At 38.4% G+C, this 20975-nt stretch overlaps 1 protein-coding gene across 7 annotated transcripts in view; it reads right to left on the reverse strand.

The window, feature by feature from the left end:
• FOXP1 (forkhead box P1) overlaps nt 1-20975 on the reverse strand; it is a 684561-nt gene that overhangs the window by 262048 nt on the left and 401538 nt on the right. For 6 of the 7 annotated variants that reach the window (XM_027864120.1, XM_027864124.1, XM_027864123.1 and 3 more), the window contains one exon: nt 12695-12879. In XM_027864120.1, coding sequence (XP_027719921.1) covers nt 12695-12868 — 174 coding nt within the window. In that variant the 5' untranslated portion in view covers nt 12869-12879. Of the gene's footprint in view, nt 1-12353; nt 12360-12694; nt 12880-20975 lie in introns of all 7 variants that reach the window. The other variant, XM_027864125.1, reaches the window with a different exon arrangement.

A 20975-nucleotide genomic window follows, 5' to 3' on the forward strand; every position in this document is an offset into this window, starting at 1 on the left:
AGAACCAGGCAACATCTTGCAGTGGATAAAGTTCTGGATTTCAGGTCAGAGACCTGAAAGGGGTTCTAGGAGGGCTGGAAGTGGGAATTTTTGCACACAAGCCAAGAACCACTATGTCTAGGACAAGTGACACTAAGCCTCCCATTCTTTGCTTGAGGTAAAAAGGGGTAGCGGGCAGTTATTGCCTATGCAATAAAATCCAATCAGCTTTGAGATTTAAGGTCCTCTGAAATCTGGTCCCAGTCTACCTTTCCAGCTCTATCCCACATCAGTATCTGATAGGCTCTGAGCCCTCCTCCCAAGCCTGTTGATGTCCTGCGCTTCAGCCCTCCATTCACTCTACCTTAAATTTCCCTAATAACAACTGATATTGCCATACTGTGTGAAGACCTTCAGAGTACTGTACAGACATGAGCTCATCTGACCTTCACATCAACCCTTTGAAATAGATGCCACAAAAATACTGTCCCCATTTTGTAGATGAAAAAACCAAGGCTTAGAAAGGTTCTGATCTGCCCAGTTCTTAAGAGTAAGAAATGGAATTTAAACCAAGAGTTACCCAAGACCAAGTCTAGCATGCTGTCCACTAGATCAGGTTACATCTTCAACCCCAACCCAAACATCAGGGCCCAGCACAAATGCCACATCTCCCTGGATCCATCGCTTGTCAGATGTGATGTCTCTCCTTCTCTATCATGTCATACTCTGCACCAGACTTAAAGTATTTATCACAGGCTGCTTTGAGATGCAGCGGGAAAGAGATTTCAGAGTTAGAGGCCTGGATTTCAGCCTTACCTCTACCACTTAGTGTCCATGTGATCTTCTGTAACTCACTTAAACTCCTTAGTGCTCAGTTTCCTCAACTGTAAAATGGGCTAGATGGCCTCTCAGTTCCCTTCAAGCCCTACCAAATCAATCAATCAGTCAACAAATATTTATTAAATACCTACTAGATGCAGGGCACTAGAGATTACAAGCAGAATAAATGAAATTATGCCTTAGTTGCACTGAGTCTATGTTCTAAAGGGGAGACAAGTACTATTACACACACTCACTCATGCACATACATAAACTCACATTATATGTATATAAGTGTGTATGTATGTATATGTACATATACACATGTACATGTACATGTACACATATAATATAAAATGCATATTTTAATGGTTATTAAGTATAAAACTGCACTAAGACTATTAGGACAGTGCATGCATGTGTATGTGTGTATTTTTTTAAAAAGTAACTAGACTACATGTTACTTAAGGGTGAGGAATTTTTTTCTTTAACCTTTGCATCTTATGCTGAGCACAATGCTTTGAAAACAATGGGTATTCAATAAATATTTCCTGAATGAATTAATGAAGTAATAAATGAGTGGATATTTTGTCCATAAAAAATCTAGTTTAAATAAAGTGGGAAGCATTTTAAGAACCCACCATTTGATTAGGCAGTTAGCCCCAGCATACATGCTTTGACAATTCAGGGATGTGTGAATGTGTGAGAGTGTGTGTGTGTGTGTGTGTGTGTGTGTGTGTGTGTGTGTTCGTTCATATTTTTTTAAGAGGCTAGGAAAGTCTCAGAGATGAGAACAGTCCAATTTACCAAGCCCATCTAAGGGCTGCTCAGAAGAGCCAAAGGAATGGGCAGTTACTAGCATCCTCCTGAAAGGGAAAAGAAGATGCCGAGTTGAGCCACTGGCCATTCTTCAATGAAGCTCTGTCATTCTGTTTTCCATTGACATTTCCTAAAAACTGAATGCAATACCCTCTGTATTTTACAGGTAAAAATGCAACCAATTAAATGTTTCTATGCATAAAACTTTGATAAAAGTGGGGGATTCTTAGTAAATTTGGGGTTTTTAAGAGTTTTCTACTTTACCAGAATCATGTTCTTTTGGCTTTGCCATAGTATTCCTTCACATCTTACTCGTTTTGACTCACTGGCCTTGAATAACACACACAGCATAAGCTACATACTTTATGCGATGTGCCTCCCCATCCTCATCTAAAAATTGCTACCCATTCACCTTTTATAGTCAATTCTTTACTTGTTTCAGTTGGGGGGGTTAATTTTTTTTGTCCAGATATGTGATTTCATTGTTGTAAGAAATTCCCATTGAGGAAACACTCTCCACAACAGAGGTCTGTGATTATTCTGTAGCTTGCAGTTTTTGGCAGGGGCCTGGGCCCAGAGTCACACATAGGCAGCATATGTGAGAAATGGGATTTGAACCTCAGTCTTCCTGGATCTGAGTATGACTTTCTATCTACTCTCTGTATTTGTTTGTTTGTTTTTGGTGAATTAAGCCCCAGACTGATAAATGATGACACACAAAAATCACAGTAGAGATTCACCCCAACAAAAACAGAATCAGTCCATAATTTCTGCACACAAATTTCCTGCTGCACGGAATTCGACCAACAGAAACAGCATGGAATAAGGTAAGTAACGTTATCACCATGTTATTTATCATATGCATTAGTACCCAAAATAGTCAAGGGAAGGATGAGCATTATGTCATTCCCTCTCAGTCTTTAACCTTGGAAAAGGTTGGTTGAGTTAGTAACGAGGACCACTGTAGTCAATACAGAATGTTATAAAAACAGAAACCTTCCCCCAATGTTACACTGAAAAAAAATTAATGCCTAGTAATTGTCATAACGAAAAATCCACTGTTACACTATATAGGTGGAATGGCTTATTTTTATTTAATTTTCCCCAAACCGTTTTTCTTTGGCTCCAACTGGCACTCTTTTCTATTGAAAAGCAAAAGACATTTTCCGCACAATTTTCCCTCTACTAGAAAGAGGTATATTGTGCCCTTCAGTGAACATAAAATTGATATTATCATCTCTTAGTTTATATCTCACTACTTAACCTTCAGATTAAAAGTTATTAGATTTGAATGACTAAAAAGACATCATGTCACCTTCTGGGCCAAGTGGGGAGATAAGAGAAGTTCAGGACAGGATAAGGGACGTGATAAAAACAGTAAGTTATGGCATAAGGTAGGGGCTGCTTGTTCTTTTCCTCATCTGATGAACAAAGGTGGCACTTCCCATAAAGAAGTACATTTCACTTAGGTGGCAATTTTAGGGTTGCATTGCCCAGGTACTTGAGAGTTTAATTTAGATGTGGCTGAGGATGGTAAAGGAAGTCACTGGGATTTTTGATCATTAGTCAGTCAACAAACAAGCATTTATTAAACATTTACTACCTGCCAGGCACTATGCTAAGTAATTACTGGGAATGAAACAAAAAAAGAAAGTCAAAAACACTATCTTTGTCTTCAAGAAACTCATGTTCAAATGGAAGAGATATGTATCATCATCATCATCAAAGACAACATCATTAGTTTAGCTTTTTCTGGTTTTTTTTAATTATTATGGGGGGGGGGAACCTGTCAAAGTAATAGTCTAATAACATAGTAAAAATCTGAAGTTCTTTGACAGCCTAAGTGCCTACCTTATCCCTTTTGGATACATTAAGAATTACAGAACTAATCTTATGTCATGACTAGTAACCACAGAGGAAAAAAAAATCTGTAAAATATTATGTACAGTAGCTTTACTTTTGATAACAAAAAAATCTAGAAATAATTCATATGTCCAATAATTGAGGAATGACTGAATACTCTGTGATCTGCCAAAATAATGAATTCTTAATATGCCACAAGAAATGACAAATATGAAGAATACAAAGGAATAGCTAAAGACTGAGGTGAAGTGATATAGAGAAAAAGCAGAATCAGAACAATCAACATGCTAACTAAAACCATATTTAGTATAATTAATAATAGCAATACTATACAATTCAGGAGAAAATAACAGAAGACAAAGAAACCAGGAATCACAGAACTGAAGTAGATACTTTTCTTGTTAATTTGTTAATGTGTGTGTAATATATATATATATGTATATACATATGTATATATATATATTTTCAAAAAAATCTATAGATAATGCAGAGGTCATTTTATATGAAGGATCTGTTTTTTAAAAATCATGTTTATTGGGGGCAGCTAGATGGCGCAGTGGATAGACCACCGGCCTGCAGTCAGGAGGACCTGAGTTCAAATTCGACCTCAGATCAAACATTTGACATGTACTAGCTGTGTGACCTTGGACAAGTCACTTAACCCCAACTGCCTCACCAAAGAAAAAAAAAAAACACGTTTATTTTAATGTTTTCTTTGGTGGTTATTGAATTTAGAATTTAAAAATTATAAAAACAAAAAAGGAAATGTGCTCTACTAAGGATTACTGAGACAAAGAAAAAGATTACCTTTCTTCCCTTCAAAGTCAAGCTAATCTTCAAGTCACAAATAATATTACATTCTGACAATCTCGGGGAGATTAAACAATATTCTAACGTGACTCTTCAATAGCCTCAGCAGCTTAATAATTACATACTCTATTTTCTCAACAAAAGAAACGCAACATGCAATAATTTCACCTTATGGTCTTACATACAAATTCACTCTAACCAGCTTATGTCAATATGGAATAAAAGCATTATCAATCAGTAGTTTTGGTCCTTAAAAGAGGTAAGCTCATTTCATGATCAATAGAAACACTAAAAAGCAATTAATCGCCTATTCTCATCAGACTTTATGATACATTCATTAGTAAATAACTAGGAATAAAAAATGTATCACTAAAAAAAAAAAAGACAAACAAGTTCTCTTTATAGTATAATGAGATAACTAGCCTGTAGTTAATGATAAAACTTTACCCTATGGCGGCTTCTTTAAAAAAAAAGAAAAGAAAAGAAAAGAAAAAAGAATTTCCTTTGTGTCTGTAATTTGTCTGGGGTATCACTGTTCTCTCTGTTACAGTCCTGAAATCTCACAGTTATGTTTTTTTTGTGTCTTCGCTCTCATCCTGTTTGCCCACAGTTGTTTTCATGCCATGTCCCCGATCAGATCATGAGCTCCTCCAGGGCATAGACTGTCTTTACCCCTTCTTTGTATCCTCAGTACTTAGCACAGTGCCTGGCACACAGAATGTGCTTACTAAATGCTTTTTCACTTGTGTAATTCTGTTGATTTTTTGAGCTCCCCCAGTCTCTCTCTCTCATTCATCCTTTCTATTGTCACTGCTGCCACCATACTAGTAAAGATCTTCAATACTTCTGACCTGGACTAGAAATAGCCTCCCAAATGATTTTCTTACCACCTCCACCTCATGGTCTTCCTAAACTGTCCAAGATACACTTTGCCACACTAATCATCTCATTCCTTGATTATTTCATTTCCCTGTTTAAACCTTGCCAATGTTTCCCCACTGCCTAAAGGATAAAATCCAGACTTTGGATCTTGGTAATCAGGGCCATCAGAAATCTCTCCCCACCTGCCATTCAAATCACCCCTTCCAGGACTCGTCTACATGGTCCAATTCAAGTGGATGCCGTGCCATCCTACAGTGCCTAGCAAAGGGCCTCACGTGGTAGGCACTCAATAGATACTTGCTAAATGACTGAATTTGAGGAAACCCCATGCAAACACATGGCACTGGGCCACAATTTTATCAAATAGACTTGTTCTTGCCTCAAGCAAGGACGTGTAATAGAGAAACATGTGAGTGAACTCATCTAATTTTATTGAAGGAAAGGGAACAGACGATTTATGTGGCCCCAAATCAAACAGCATTTAACAAAAGTCTCCAGAAAGCTACAATTGACACTTGGTTGTTACAATCTATTTCAGTTCAAAGAAAACATGATGAAAAGAAAGTTTCTTACATGAAGTTCAGTTCACTCTCATACACCCGGCATCTATATTGTTACTCCCCTTTGTCATAAAAGCAGTCACCTTGTAACCCCTTTTATCAAATAATCCATGCACGCTCAGAGTACACGCCACTCCATCGGGCAAGCTATAGGGTTACATTACACAAACATTGATTCTGCCAGCTCAGCATTAGCTGTCAATGAATGCAAGCAATTGCAAAACAGCCATGTGCGGTGGGGGCTTCTCCCCCTTAAGAGAAGAGATAGCAGTCTGCCGGTTTTGCAGAATAAACTCCGTGCAATGTCTGCAGCTAGTCTGTCAACAAGTGACTATTAGACTCATACCTACCACCTAAAAGTTCAAAAAGAATTTTGATGTGACAAAAGACAGGGAGTTTCAGCTCCTGGGTCAGTACTTGAAATTATGATGTCCAAGTATGGGGCTTTTCAGAGAAGCTCAAAGGATCCATTTCACACACAATGAAACAGGGAGGGAATCAGAATTCCTAGCACTCTTTTGGGTTGTTGCACTCACTTGACTTTCTTTTACTCTCTACACCTACTGAAAACCAAATGCTTGGGAATTAGAAGGGTGATTGAATTTCATGAAAATATCTACTCCAGACCTAGTGCTAGAAAAGATCTCTGAGGTCAGCTAGGTGAACCTCTTCTTTCTACAGATGAGGACACAGAGGTCAGAGAGTTGAAATGACTTGCCCAAGGTCACACAGGCAGAAAATGTCAGAACTCGAACTCAGATCTTCCTCATCCCAATACCAGTGCTCTCCTTGTGGGACCCGGCTGCCTCCTACCTCCCAGGTTATAACAACCTTTCTTCACAGGACCCGTAAGTACACCCTACTTTCAAACTGACAGGATGGAAAACTGAAGCAAATTATTTTCAAAAATCAAGTCACAGTGTACTTTTCATAAAATACAACAAATAATTTCAGAATGATAATAATGGCTAGTCTAGCACCTTAAGAGTACTTTCTATAGAGCACTTTCTCCTTACTAGCACACTTGATCTTCACAACATCCCTATGAAGAGCCTGGACCTCCAAGAGGTTACATAGCTGCTCACTGGAAAACCTCTAGGAAGTTTTTGTAAGGTGATCTGAATTCACGTCTTCCTGACTCCAAGTCTGGTGCTCTATTCACTACAATAGGCTGCCCAAAAGAAGTCAGTTGTTGGATTTTTAAAACAGATGTTTGAATGTTTCCATTTTAATGTAGCTAAAATTGACATTTTGGTAGGGGGAACAGTCTCCTATAAAATGTCACCATCTACGTGCAAATGGAAAATTTCTAGTCATCAGTATTTTCTTCACTAAGGGTACATTTAAAAAAACAGTGCAATAGTTAGAAACATTCAGTTCCATTTTATCCTGCAAGGCTGGGAGGGCATGAGGGCCACCCGTCATGGAAAAAAAGGAATTCCACTGTTCTTCTGCTCCTGATCCTTTCTCTTCTCTTCCAGCCAAGATGGAAGAAAAGGAGACTTCCAACAACTGGCTGCTTAGATCACCGACAGGAAGGAACTGGTCATGCACCCAATTCAAAGGACTCATGGCAAAATCCACCACCAATTCTCCAGAAACACAGGTGAGGCTACTGAACTGAGAAGTGATGTAAGAAAGGGCATCCTCATTCTCCCAGTACCAGCCCTTTCTGGAGGCTATGTCAGAAAACACAGAAGCTGTATCATTCTGCTTCAGCATCTGAGCAACTGAGATTTTGAGCTGCTTAGAATGGCCTTAGCAGCTATCAAGGCCAACCCCCTCATTTTACAGGGGAGGAAATTGAGGCCCAGAGAGGTTATGTGACTTGCTCAGGATCACACAGCTAAAAGTGTCTTAGGCAGGAGTTGAACCAAAATCTTACTGATAGTGGAAGGGGAGAAAATGTACAGAGGATGCTTACAAAATGGATGGAAAGCAAGAAAGGGAGAAGAGGAAGCAAAAAAGATAGAAAAAGAGACACAAAGAGACACAGACAGAGTGAGAGATGGATGGATATATAGAGATGATAGGTAGACAGATGATACAGATAGATGAATAGATAGAGATATAGAAAAATGTAGAGACAGATAAACAAACATAGATGTCTGGATGGATAGAGATAAAGAAATGACAGACAGATAGATGGATAGACAGATAAATACAGAACTTTTTATGCTTTCTCATTACCCATCCAAATGCTTTATATAGTCTTTTCCTTGGAAGTGAAGACTGGAAGTACCTGCAGGAAAGTTGGTGCCCTTCTTGTACGTTTGCTTCAATTACCAAGATGAGTTGAGAGTTGAAATAGTTTCCATTTTTCAAATGTTTGCTTAGATTTTCAATACATTGATGAGTACGTGAATTCATCCACATGGGCAGTCCCTGTCCCTGACTCCTCTTCCCGTGAAGCTCTCTGGGAGCCTTCTGCAAGATTCCATGGCACACCTCCTGGACACCAATTGAGCCTCCGTGCTGTCCATCTCTTGCCCTCAGTACGTGACCAACCTGCCTTTTTGCCTGGTCATATTTCTGTCTGATAACACCCTCTGCGCTGCCTACCTGGTGCAATACTTCTTGGTAATGTGCTACAACCTACTCACACCTAATGTGCACCTCTCATCCCAGGAAACAAATGTTTGCTAATGAAATCAACTCTTTTTTTTCAATTGGATCAGGAGGGGCATCTGTCCCAAACAAATTTTGAAAATGTCAGTCACTACAGACACTGCTGAGCCACTAGGTATGCCACGGGTTTTCTGGATACTCTAGATATACAGTGGATGCATAGTTCTAGGATCCTTTAATGCTCACTCTTTGTCTTTCTTGCCTTTTCCTTTTGAGTGTGTCATCGAATTCCTCAAGAAAAGGACCCATAGAATTTTAGTTTCTTCCCCTCGTTTTTGTGGTGATATTCCTTTTAAAAAACATCCTTCAAATATTCATTGACACCTCCATCCTCATTCACTCTTTTTATATGCTTTTATGATTTGCTCCATTGGAAATAAGCAAAGCTGTGTGGCTTCCATCCTCGATCTATGGAATTCATTCCCTTTAAAGAGAGTACTTCACCTATGTCGGCTTTTACCACATTCTGATTGAAAGGTCAGACATCTTGAACAATCACCATAAAAAAAGTGCTCCATTTAGTCAAATATCATAAAAGGCTTTGAAGTCAATACTCTGTTTTATACAAACCAACAAAATAAATAAAATGCACAGCTGACCTTCCGGCACTGACTCTGGACAAAAGTTCTACAAAGCGCCCTCCTCCCAGCAAACTGTAGATGCCCCTATGAACAACAGAAGTAATACTCTCTCCTCACTGGGATGAGTCAGAGGCAATGTAGGCGCCAGGTGAAGGGGGGACCCCCAACATTAAATGTAATGTTGTTAAGAAATAGCTGTTTTATTTAGCAGCTATTCATTTTTATTGAATAAACATTCTCTAGTACGCATTCTGTTAATTGACCTGACAGCATATGCTGTATACAGAGAAACTTCTAAACATTATGCTCTATGTAATATGCTTATCTGTAAATGCTCCCATCTGAAGCTGTATGGAAACAAAATTCTGCTTTCTAAAATTCTAGCCTTTTTAAAAGCTTTGGATCCACACAACTCAGTGGACTGTTTTGAATTTTTTTCAATATCCTTTCATAACAAACAAATAAATAACTGTGAAACAAAGTAACAGCATTTGTCTCTGAGGTCTGTCTATGCGCAAGTATTCCAGCAGGAAGAAAGTGGACTTTTGTTATTACATGTAAGACCTATTTTTAGGACTAAGAGGGGGCATGCTGGGAACTAGAAATCAATTATTACAACTAAAAAGGCATAAAAAAGAGCTAGTTCTTTAACTTTAAAAGATCATATTTAAAAAAACCCACCTACTTTTAGTAATAGGTTTATATTCCACATAAGCATAGATTGAAAGCAAGGTAAAGACAATTCATTCAGGGATGGATGAACCAGAGAATAAGTAGGGGTCTTGGAATATTGTGTGTAAGTTTCTCCACTCCTGGGGAATGGTGCCTTCCCTTGGGTGAAAAGAATAAGAGCAGTGACTGTTGAGTTATGGCAGTATCTTCTAGTCAATAAAACACATGGACATTCTCCAAAGCTGGTTCTTGTCTACGTTCTCTTCTCTGAAAAGACATTTGCCACAATACATAATTACCCTGGATAATAAAGAACAAACGTGGAAGGCCTAACATTTTTGCCTTGACAAATACTGTGTATTGGCTAAATTTTCTCCACGTATCATCAATTATGAGCGAGGTGGAACTGGAAAATTCCATAACCTTCTCATCAACACAAAGCATAATTAACTCATTTTGCTATCACGTCCTTTTGAGCCAAACCTTTGTGTTGAATGCACTTCCAACATATTTTCCTGTTCTAATTCTCTTCCAGTGTCCTACATTAATCAAAGCTGTAACCCCTGTTGTCTTTGCACTACGAATCAGAATGTGCCCCTGGCGAAGAATGAGGGAAAAGTCAACAGGAATTAAGTTTCAGTGCAACTGTTTACTCAACTGTGGCCTGCAGTTATTGAAATTTTATCCGTGGTTTTGTGTGACTACCGCAGTAATGAATTCAGCATGGCTGTGATTTTCTCACTGATGGTATTCTCACTTCAAGTAAAAACCTGTAGGATGAAAATGATTGAAACAACCCAAGTCTATCACACTTGGTATCATACATTTCTTGGAGCTGTTTAATTGTAGCAGATTTGAGCTTCAAGAAACTCTGATAAACTGAGTCCCTTATGCCTTTTTAATCCTAGAGTTTTGGGTTTTGCCTAAAGGTTTTTCTTATCCACACCAACTAAAAGTTTCATTGAACATTTAGGTACAACTTAAGCAGTTGCTTATATCTTATTTAAAATGCCTTAGTTAAGCCTGAGAAGTGCATGGCATTATAATGAACTTCATAAATAAAAATTTGCCCAATGACTGGAAGCTCACCTTTCTTCCCAAAATATACTAAGGATACAAGCTATAACGGATTGTCAGAAAAGCTAATCTAACTGAAAATAAACACACACACACACAAATATATACACATGTACATACATACCTGCCAATAACCTACTTTAAGTATAGTTCTACCTAAAATGCAGTAATTAAGACATAGTTGGCCATCAATTTCTAATTTTTCTACCAATACTTCTAATAAGGTTCACTTTCCTTCCTCTTTACCCGCCAAGTTTTTCCTTATCATCTTTTAAGGTTTTTAATGATGTTTAATTACCAAAAAGAAAATTCAGAAAGTATGAATTTTTCAGTTATTCAATTATGTAATCTTAAACAGGTTACCAGTGGCTTATGATAGAAGAGCCATCAGGCTAATCCCAATTGACACTATGAAAAAATGCTCCAACTTGGCCTCTGCTTGGTAAGGCCATGAAGAATGATACCACAAAGGACCAACCACTCGGTCCCAATTGTGCAAGATGCATGTGTAAAGTATGTGAAGTTCCTGGCACAAATACACAGTCAGGTCTGCTATGGATTGTTGTGTTTAACTAACATTTCAGTAGGTAGAACCTGGCTATATGATTGACTAAATGTGCATCACAGATCTTACAGACAGAATATATCAGAAGCCATAGTTCTCTTCAGATGCAGGCAGGAGGTACATTTTTATGCTGTTAATAGGGAAAAGTCAGTAGTACTAATCAGAAGTCCTGGGTGTTTACACCTTTCCGCCTGCCTCTTCCTCTTCCTCTCTTCCTTTCTCTCTCTTCTCTCTCTCTCTCTCTCTCTCTCTCTCTCTCTCTCTCTCACACACACACACACACACACACACACACACACAAAGAGCACCCTTTTTATTCCCAGTCAACAGTTGGTTCCAACAACCCATTCTGAACTGAGAAATCAATGACTAGAAAATTTCTTTTGAGAAGGCAACAATTAAAACATATTTTAAAGTATGACTGTATACCTTATAGAGGAAAAGGGGAGAATATTTACCAGACCCCTCTTGGATTTAATGATTTGGGAAATCAGGAAACCATTGTGCCAAAGCCTGTCTTTCTCTAGTGAGATCCCATGAAAGCTCCCAGTAAGGATCCCCAGACAGTTTTCCTGCATTTGTCCAAATAGTGAACTAACTGAAGGGAAGAGTATTTCCTGCACTGAAGGCATCTAACAATTGCTGATCCCATAAGCAATAGCAAGGGGAAAAAAATGATGTGTTTTTGAGCAAAGCTGATTTGTTTGTGGGGAAAGGTTTCGTTATCTTTGGCAGGGTACATCACATAGTCATATTGGCCATAGTCAGCTTTACAGTCTGGCAATTTTTCATTGCTGTTGTCCTGCTCTAAGGTGTTTACACTCATACATATACACAGACAGTAAACAGTACTGTAATCCTTACTTACATGTGCCATCCAGGGCAGTCCATGATGGTAAGTAATTGGGAATAGAAAAGAAATTTCACCATCCATGGACAAACAGTTCTAGATGGCTCCGAGGTACGTGGATATGTATCCATCCTCATGAACACTTGTATCTGTGGAAGGCATCTCAAGGGAACAGTGCCACTGAGTGGCTTCTGAGGCAATTCTTATCTTTTGCCAGGCTCTGCCTATCTCCGTCTCTCTATCTCCACCTGTCTCTGTGTCTCTCTTGCTTCTATTTCATTCTCTTCTTTTTGACTTCTCTTTTCCATTGCTTATGTGTGCCCACACCAACTACACTTAGCGGTATTATCTAACCTGACTTGGGGTATATAAAGCTAAATAGGTAAAGTTAAAAATCTCTATGCACACATACACACATGTGCACACAAACACGTGTGTGAGCACATACATACAGACACGCATACACACACTCCCCTTTAAAAGCATTTACATTGTAAAGAGCTCCGAAGATCCAAGTCTTCCAAGGGTTAAAGAGTGGTTTATTTGGCCTCCCCTTCTGCGGCCAGAGTGGTAATATCTGTCACAGTACCTGCTGCTGCTGGATATGTGCTAAATCTGCCGCGCCAATCTCCCCCGACGGTGTCTCGCCGTTTGCTCTCCCTTCGCGTAAGCTGCCGCACTCCAATAAGTGGTTGCCGCTGCCTGCTCCATTCGGAATGGCTGAACCATTGCTTTTTGTCTCAGGCCCAGATTCTTGCATCATGACTCAAAAACCTGAAATAAGAATTGGGAGGGGAAAAAATGCAGCTGTTAAAACAGTTGCTGCGTCTAAGGAGACATGCTCTGTTTTCAATGCTGCCCCTAAACCATAAACATTTGTCATTTTCCTTCATACAATTTATCTTTCATTAATGGTTTGGGCTACTAGTTTATGTTTATGTATCTGTTGGTACAGCTATAATTTTAGAAAGACTGTTCTAAATATACCATCACTGGATCAACATCTTTTTTCCCTTAGAGAGGAAAAATAATATTTTCATAAGAACACAGAATTCATAATTAGATCTCCCTAATTACATCGGGATGTTTTACTTGAAAACCTATGAGTCACTCTATATAACATATTAGGTACAACATAAAAAAATTAATATGTACAGGAGATAGGGGCTAAAGCCAAAACATTCACTATTTAAGTAACATTTTGCAGTGAGATTCCAAAAGCTGATAACTTTCATCGCTAGGAAGCACCCAGAGGTAACTTCCACTGAAAAGCCCACAAACAGGAGGCCTGATACTTCTAGGCTCCAAGGTTTCATCAGTATGAGCACTTACCCCTCCCTTCAAGACAGATGCTACCCCCTTTCACGCCTCACAGAACTAACAGTATTCAAGATACAACTATTCTTTGATAACCACTAGAGACTCTTCTTCACAGGGTCCTCCATTGTTTTTAACAAAAGAATCACCAAAAGAGGCTTCCATTCAGAATAATGATGATGATGATAGCTAACATTCATGTTGCAATTTAAACTTTGCAAAGCACTTTGTAAACACCTCATTTTATCCTAACAACAACTATGGGAGGTAGGTGCTGCTGTTCGCTATGTTTTTCAGACAAGGAAACAGAGGCTGATCACAGGTTCAGTGACTTGCCCACAGCCACACAGTTAAGTAAGTATCGGAAGCTGGATTTGAACTCAGGTCTTCGTGACTCCAGGTTTAGCACTCTACCTACTATCTAGCCTCATTAGAAGCTAAAAGAATCCAAATTTTGATCTCTGCCTTTCAGGTGAGCATTTCTCAAGGAAACCCCAATAGAGTCAGTGTAAAATACATAGGGGGCCTAAACCAAGTATTGGGAAATACACCTGGAACTTCTAATGTCTATTTTGAAGAAACTTTTAAAAATTGCATGCATCAAAAGAAAGAACAGCAGCAGAAAGTACAATGAAAAGAGCCCAGTTTGTCGTCTGAGGACCTGGGTGAAAATCCTGGCTCTGCTCTTCATGATGTGCTAGTGGAAATTTCCAGAGGACTTCAACATTTTGGGGCCCACTTTCCTCAGGGGTTAAGTGACCTGAAAGGTCCCTTCTAGCTTGAATCTATAATTGAATGAAAGACAAAAATGCATCCTGTGTGAATTCAATAGAAGTATTAAAATCTTCTGACAGAAAAGAACTAAGGAAAATGAAACAAACCAATTCTTCCGGAAATCTTCCAGAGCTGAATTTTGAGCCCCCTGAAATGCCAGAGGCCACAGGCCAGATTCTCAGAGCACCTTTACCCTTCCTTGTTCACAGACTGCTCAAAACTGGAGGTTACTTAGCCTCTCACAAGCTCAGGGCAGGGTGATTAATTATTTCACAAAATGGAAACTGCTTAGTTTCTTGGTCTTAAAGCTACAGTTCCACAGAAATGTAAACCACCCAAAGTGCTGGGGGTCACATTTGGAGTTGGCCAACTCCTAGAAACTATATCCCTAAGTAAAGTGGGTAACAAAAATAATAGCAAATAATTTCTGAATCAGAAAGACGATACAAAAGTAGCATTGTTAAAAATGATCCCATGCCACAATTGAGAAGCTTATGTATAATACTTATGAATATTAATAATATCTAGCTAGATATTGATGTCTAGCTAGCTATTATTAATCTACATATGCATACGTAAATGCATATTATGTAGAGTTATAATACTTTGTCACAGTTAAGCGACTTATCCAGGATCACATAGCAAGTTAAGTATCTTTGGCAAATTATGAACTTGGGTCTCTCTGAAATTAAGTAAATCACTCCATCCACTGTGGCACTTATCTACGCTAGGTATTGTAGGCATTTTTGGTGGTACAGCCTCCATTTCAATGGTGTCATGGAAAAGAGCACCTAATACGAAGGCAGAAGCTTAGAATCTGAGTTCTCTCACTGATGAGCTATCGCAGCCTTGGAAGTCACAGTGACATAGATTTGTAAGATGAGATGCTTTTACCAGATGATGTCTAAAGTCGTTTAGGAGCTCATAATTTTATGATACTATCATCAGAAAACAGAAAAAAAGTGTTCAATATCATTTTTCCACTAGGATTTTTCTAATTGCTAGAAATTGGTTTAGTTCTGTTCATAGTAAACTTCTAAAGAGAATCAAACTAAAGACCCAAGGGATGGGGGAATTCACACCTCTCCTTTTAGTTACAGCACTAAGTTCCAACTTTGCTTAAAAACAAAACAAAACAAAACAAAACTGCTATATAAAATTAGTCAAATTTGAAAAAAAATCAATCAGATTTGAAGTGGATTAAAAATGGCATTTTTCTTTAACAGGTGAGATATAACCTCAGGAGAAATGCCAAGTTCATTATTGTCTCTTTCAATCTGACCTTAACTACTTTTTTAAAATCATGCTCTTACTGTCTGGAAAGCAAGTTGATTCAAAAAATTAAACCTTTAGCCTAAGATATAGGAATCAGGCAACAAAAGACTTTACGATAACCTGAGTAACTTCAACCCTTTATCTATGGCAAGGCGATAAAGCAATGCATCTTGGGAAACCTGCATTTTATTCCCAAAACTATGGCCTCTTTCTTTCTTAAATTTGCCTACCCAAACAACAGAAAAAGGAAATAATGTTCATAGTGCAGTTAGGGTAGAGAACATTTGTGTTACAGTAGGAACCAAGGAAACTAACGGCTCTTGGTGGTGTCCTAACCATAGCTAATTTTCTTCAAAAAAAAAAAAAATTACTCTTCTTAAAAGTCTATGTGTTGGTTTCTAGACTTCTTTGGGTTGTTATACCACAAAAACCCCTAGTTTGTTGAAAACTCAGACATCAACACTGTACCTAGACCCCCAAATGGAACACATCTGGCAAGTTCTCATTCTGCCATTACAATCTGGACATAAGTGCAATAAACCCAGCAATGTTACTGCCATTCAAATTCAACTCCTGAAACTGATGGTCTTACAAAGTCGTTTCCTCGGTTTTGACATGGTAGAGGTGGCTGGAATGGGGAAGTACAACCTCTAATAAACAATTAAATGAGAAGGCCCAAGATCTTTCTCCAAGTGGTTCCGAAGGATTTTGCCAAATCTGACAGTACAAGGTCTGTAGGAATAATGCCAAGCAGTGCTTGGCTTGTGAGTTGGGTTTCTGCTTTGTAAAGGAAGAGGCTTTGGCACCTGAATTACACGAAGGAGTGTTTTGGTGTGAATATATTCGTAATTACTCAAATGCTAAAGGTTGAATGTAGGTTGAAAATGTCCTATAATCTACCACACCAATCAGGGACATAGAGCTTTCTGAAGGGCATGCAAGTATAAGCAATGTCATCAAAATTTTGGACAATTTAAAACAATATCAGGACTGGGAATGCTATTAATTTCAATAAAGAATAGAAATTCATATTTCTACCAAAGGGCAGAAAAACAGAGCACAAATTAAATAATTATTTCAACAAATAAGGAAGGAAGCAAGGAGGAAAGGAGGAAGGGAGGAAAGGAAGGGAAGAGATAGAGGAAAGAAGGAAGGAAGGAAAAGAAAGAGGGAGAGAGGAAGGAAGGAAGGAAGAAAGAGGAAGGATGAGGGAAGGAAGAAAAGAAGGAAGGAAGAGAGGGAGGAAGGAAAGAAGAGAGGGAGGGAGGGAGGGAAGAAAAGAAGGAAGGAAGAGAGGGGTGGAGAGAGAGGGAGGGAGGGAAGGAAGGATTTATTAAAGGTCATTTATTAAAGGCCTATTACCAGACACTATGCTAACCACCGAGGATACGAAGAAAAGCAAGAACAGTCCCTGTCTTCAGGGAGATCACAATCTAATTGGGAGAAACATCATACAAACAATTAGGCACAAATAAAATAAACACAAGATAAATTAGAGATAATCTGAGGGATTTCTGACATTCCTTTTACATTTTGAAGTGTAATGACTTGGTGCACTGTTAGGTTACCATCTACGCCCCTGCCTAAATCAACTGAATAGATTAAAAAACATGCTTCTCCGAAGGACACTGCCAAATTTTGTGAATGCTGTAAAGCTTTTGAGAAGCTAATAGCCCAGTGCTCATTTTTTTCCCAGCAACCCTACAGAGCCAGTGACTTCAAAAGATTGATCTATGTATGTATGCTGGAGGGACATGCAGGGAAGGATGAGAACTAAGTCCAGGAAGCTTATTTATTGTTGCTGTTAATATAATTGTACTCTGGAAAATTCATAATTTCTCTGCCAATGAATTTATTATTATTATTTCCTTGGTTACAATGCTGGTGCAGAAAACTTAAGAGAAATAAAGACCTTGTTATCATGCTTGTGAAAGATTTTAAGCTAACAAAAAGTTCCGTCTTTATTCCAGGGCAGTTAATTAAGGTTGACCAAGTCAGGCAGAAGTAAATTAACTTGGCTGATCAATTATTTATATGAAGTAGAATAAATGCCCGTAAAGAACTTGGCCTAGTCATGAAAGGATGTGTAAATTAAACTAAACATAGATTTGTAAAATATGTTTCTACTTCTGTGGGGAGAAAAGTAGAAAAGTTAATAGCAAAATCACTTTCAGGGGAAAAAAAAGATTAAATGATTATCCCCTCTTCTCTACTCCTAAAACCCACTAATTTTAGTCTCATCATATCTGTCTTATACATGGACGAATAATAGAGGATTCTGTGCAATTGTGAAAGATCACAAAAGCTCCCTCCAAATCCTAGAGGGTAGAGATACTTCAGGATTTTCATTATTTTACAAGTTTTGTCCATTATTTTAAAATCAGTTGACCAATCACAGAGATGGTCATGTGATATATCTTTTTTCAATTGTTCAGGATGTGCCTTTGGGGCTAAAATCTTCATGAACAATAGGCTCTACTCTTTACTTAACTTTTTTTTTTTTAATTTAAAAATATCTCTGTTTCACAAGGGAAAAAAAAAAACACAACAACCACACCTGGTTGGTATGTAGAGAACTAAAACCAAAAGTGTTAGCTTATACTATTCATACCTATGCCTTCTTCACGAGCATACTGCGCAAAGTTTAGGTGAAACGCAACTCAAACAAAGAGGCAGTTGCAGGCAGGAAGGCTGAGCAGCCATGCTTGCTGTCAGGCACAGTCAAAGCCCGGGGCCTCCTAGATCACTAGATTCAGCTCTGCCCTCGCACATACCTTGGAGATTGAGTACCGTCAAAACTAAAGATGGTTATTTTTCCAGTTATTCCAGATGAATGGATTTTTAAAATAGCAGGAATGTCAGATGGAGGCCCCAGAAGATTTCCATCCTAATTTTCCAGCAGAAGAGACATTACATAAGATCCATGGGCTGATGTTAAATACCTAAACTTGTTCAAATTGAAGCTCCAAGGTTTCCAAGGTTTAGCCATTCATAAAAAGCAAGACAATTTGGAGTGGAAGAGACAAAGGATTATGTTGAAAGGATTAAAAATTATACTTGAGGGTGAAGGAAGCAGGTGTAAAAAAAAAAAACTGACTGGAGGTCCTTGGTCTCAGCTATCAATGCTGAGTCATTGTCTAAGGGTGATGGTTTCATGACAGCCATCTAGTAAGCAAAAAAGGAGGAAAAGTACAAAATGATGACAAGAACAGGGGGGCGAAATACTCTTAATATTTCCTCATCAAAAATCATCTCCTGAATTTTAAATGAGTCACTAAGATTTGGGGGGTCTTCATATTGCTCCCCCTACCCTTGGGTATCAGTTGATAGCACACAGGTCAAAAACAAAATTCAGGCACATAATGTAAGACAGAAGATTGTATACTCACTATTATGCAAGCACCATCTTCCTATACTGAATTTTCATAATTATAACAGAAAGGCGTAAATTTTCTAATGCATGGCAGTTCAAAAAGTAATCAAGAGAATGAGCCTGAGGGCTATTTTAATGTATGCAAAGCTAGTGACCCACAGTAAATGGGAGGTAGGCTTCAATGAATGCAAAGTAATGCACACATACTAAAGACCTGGTCTGATGAGGGACGGCTAAAATTAACACCCAATTAATTTCCGAATTGACAAACAAATGAAACCCATAAATCTACTTTCTCATTAATTTTCTTGTGGTATAATTTAAAGCAGTAATATGAGGGTAAAAACTGAGCATTATCCATCATAAATATCAAAAAGATAGCACTGTAACACCATAAATTATGCATATTACCTGTTGTTAGAAATGATTAATGTATTATCAACTTTATCCTGCACTGTGTATGTCTAGACATATCTAAAATCTGAAATTTCATTTAGCACTTAGGAATAAAAGTCCAGGAGGAATGAAATTGTCAAGAGCCTCATTCTCCTGCTGGCCCAGTGGCACAAAGGAAGCTGCTCCTATCGCCATCTGGGAGATCAAGGGGCAAAACTGGACTCATCCCAAGCTTTGGGTCAACAGAGGTTGAGCACATCTTAGAGGTGATGCGCTGGCACTCCCAGGGGAGGAGAAACAAATCACACTGCTCTCAGAGCATCCTTGCTAACTGATCCACAGAATGGCACTGGCATCTGTTCCACAAGGGGGCTAGTCACCTCTACTCACCCTTTGGATGAAAAGAAAGCAGTGCCTGCCCAATGATGGAGGAGCAAGGGCAAACTGGGCATGCCTCACAGGACCCTGGATTTGATACCAAATGTTTTGTTGTTGGGTTTTTTTCCTTTCTTCTTTTTCTTTTTTTTTTTTTCTGGAAAGTAGAGGAATCAAATAGCAAGGGAGGGAATACAACCCTCAGCTGGCATGGAGGCATAAATGCATTATTACTATTATTATTATTATTATTATTATTATTATTATTATTATTATTACTATCACCCTTGTATGTGACCCTAGGGGAAATAAAAAGGGCATCTAAGCTAATGTGGGTCTCTTGCTCTCACTGCACTACTCTCTTCTCTTTTTCACTAGCTTTATGAGAAACCGAGATGCCTTTACTTGAGCAATGGGCTGCCTGACGCAAAGTAATTTGCGTGGATTGAGGGAATGAAAAAAAAAATCAACTGCAAACCCAGCATTTCAGTGAAGCACTGTAAGGTCCATTGGCCTATTGATAAACTTGATCTTCAATTCATACTTTCCTAATTTTTTTAACAGCTTGTTTCCTTTTATTGAAGACTCTGAACAGCCAATCTGGGATATAAGTTCTTAATACATGTAAGGAACAGTTATGTCGGTACAAATGATTTAGTAACCAAAATCATTTGTTCAGTTAAGAAAACAATTAACCAAAGAAAAACTCCTAAAACTTTCGTTACAGCATTATGTATATATGTGTTTTCATTTATATATGTGTGTGTGTGTATACACACATACATACACAGAAATATTTATATACATGCATATAGGTAAATATGGTCAATTCAAACTGTATGGGGAGAGAAAAAATTATTTAATTTGCCAGTACTTTAATATCAAGAAAGGGCAATGTTAACAGATTCCCATTGTACCCCACTCATGAATCAGAATGTTGCTTACTCTGAAGATATGATAACTTGCCTTCCCAAGGAGAAGGGGGAAGGGTGGTTACAATTTCAACATAAAACAGATGTCAATTGAAAACCATATTAATTTCTCTCTGGCAGGACCTGCTTTAATCCACGTTTCTTGGGCACTGTGATCCCTCCCTTGAAGGATACCAACATGCACAAATACCACATTCCCTCCTTATCACATAGAGTTGTGCAGACGTGTAACTTTTCTTCTGATTCTCATTCGTCACTTTCATTATTTCCAATCTTTTTTTTTTTTTTTTTTACTTCCCCAGACAACCTTTTAGGCAAGTGTCCACAGCAACTGGGTACAGACTGAGCAGGACAGAAAGGCACACTACTCCAGCAAAGACAAACACAAAGGATTAAGAAGGCGAGACCCCTTGCATATTAGCTCAGCC

Source organism: Vombatus ursinus, unplaced genomic scaffold (assembly GCF_900497805.2).
Source record: "Vombatus ursinus unplaced genomic scaffold, bare-nosed wombat genome assembly UNPS02014773.1, whole genome shotgun sequence".
In the NCBI taxonomy this organism is placed as follows: domain Eukaryota; kingdom Metazoa; phylum Chordata; class Mammalia; order Diprotodontia; family Vombatidae; genus Vombatus; species Vombatus ursinus.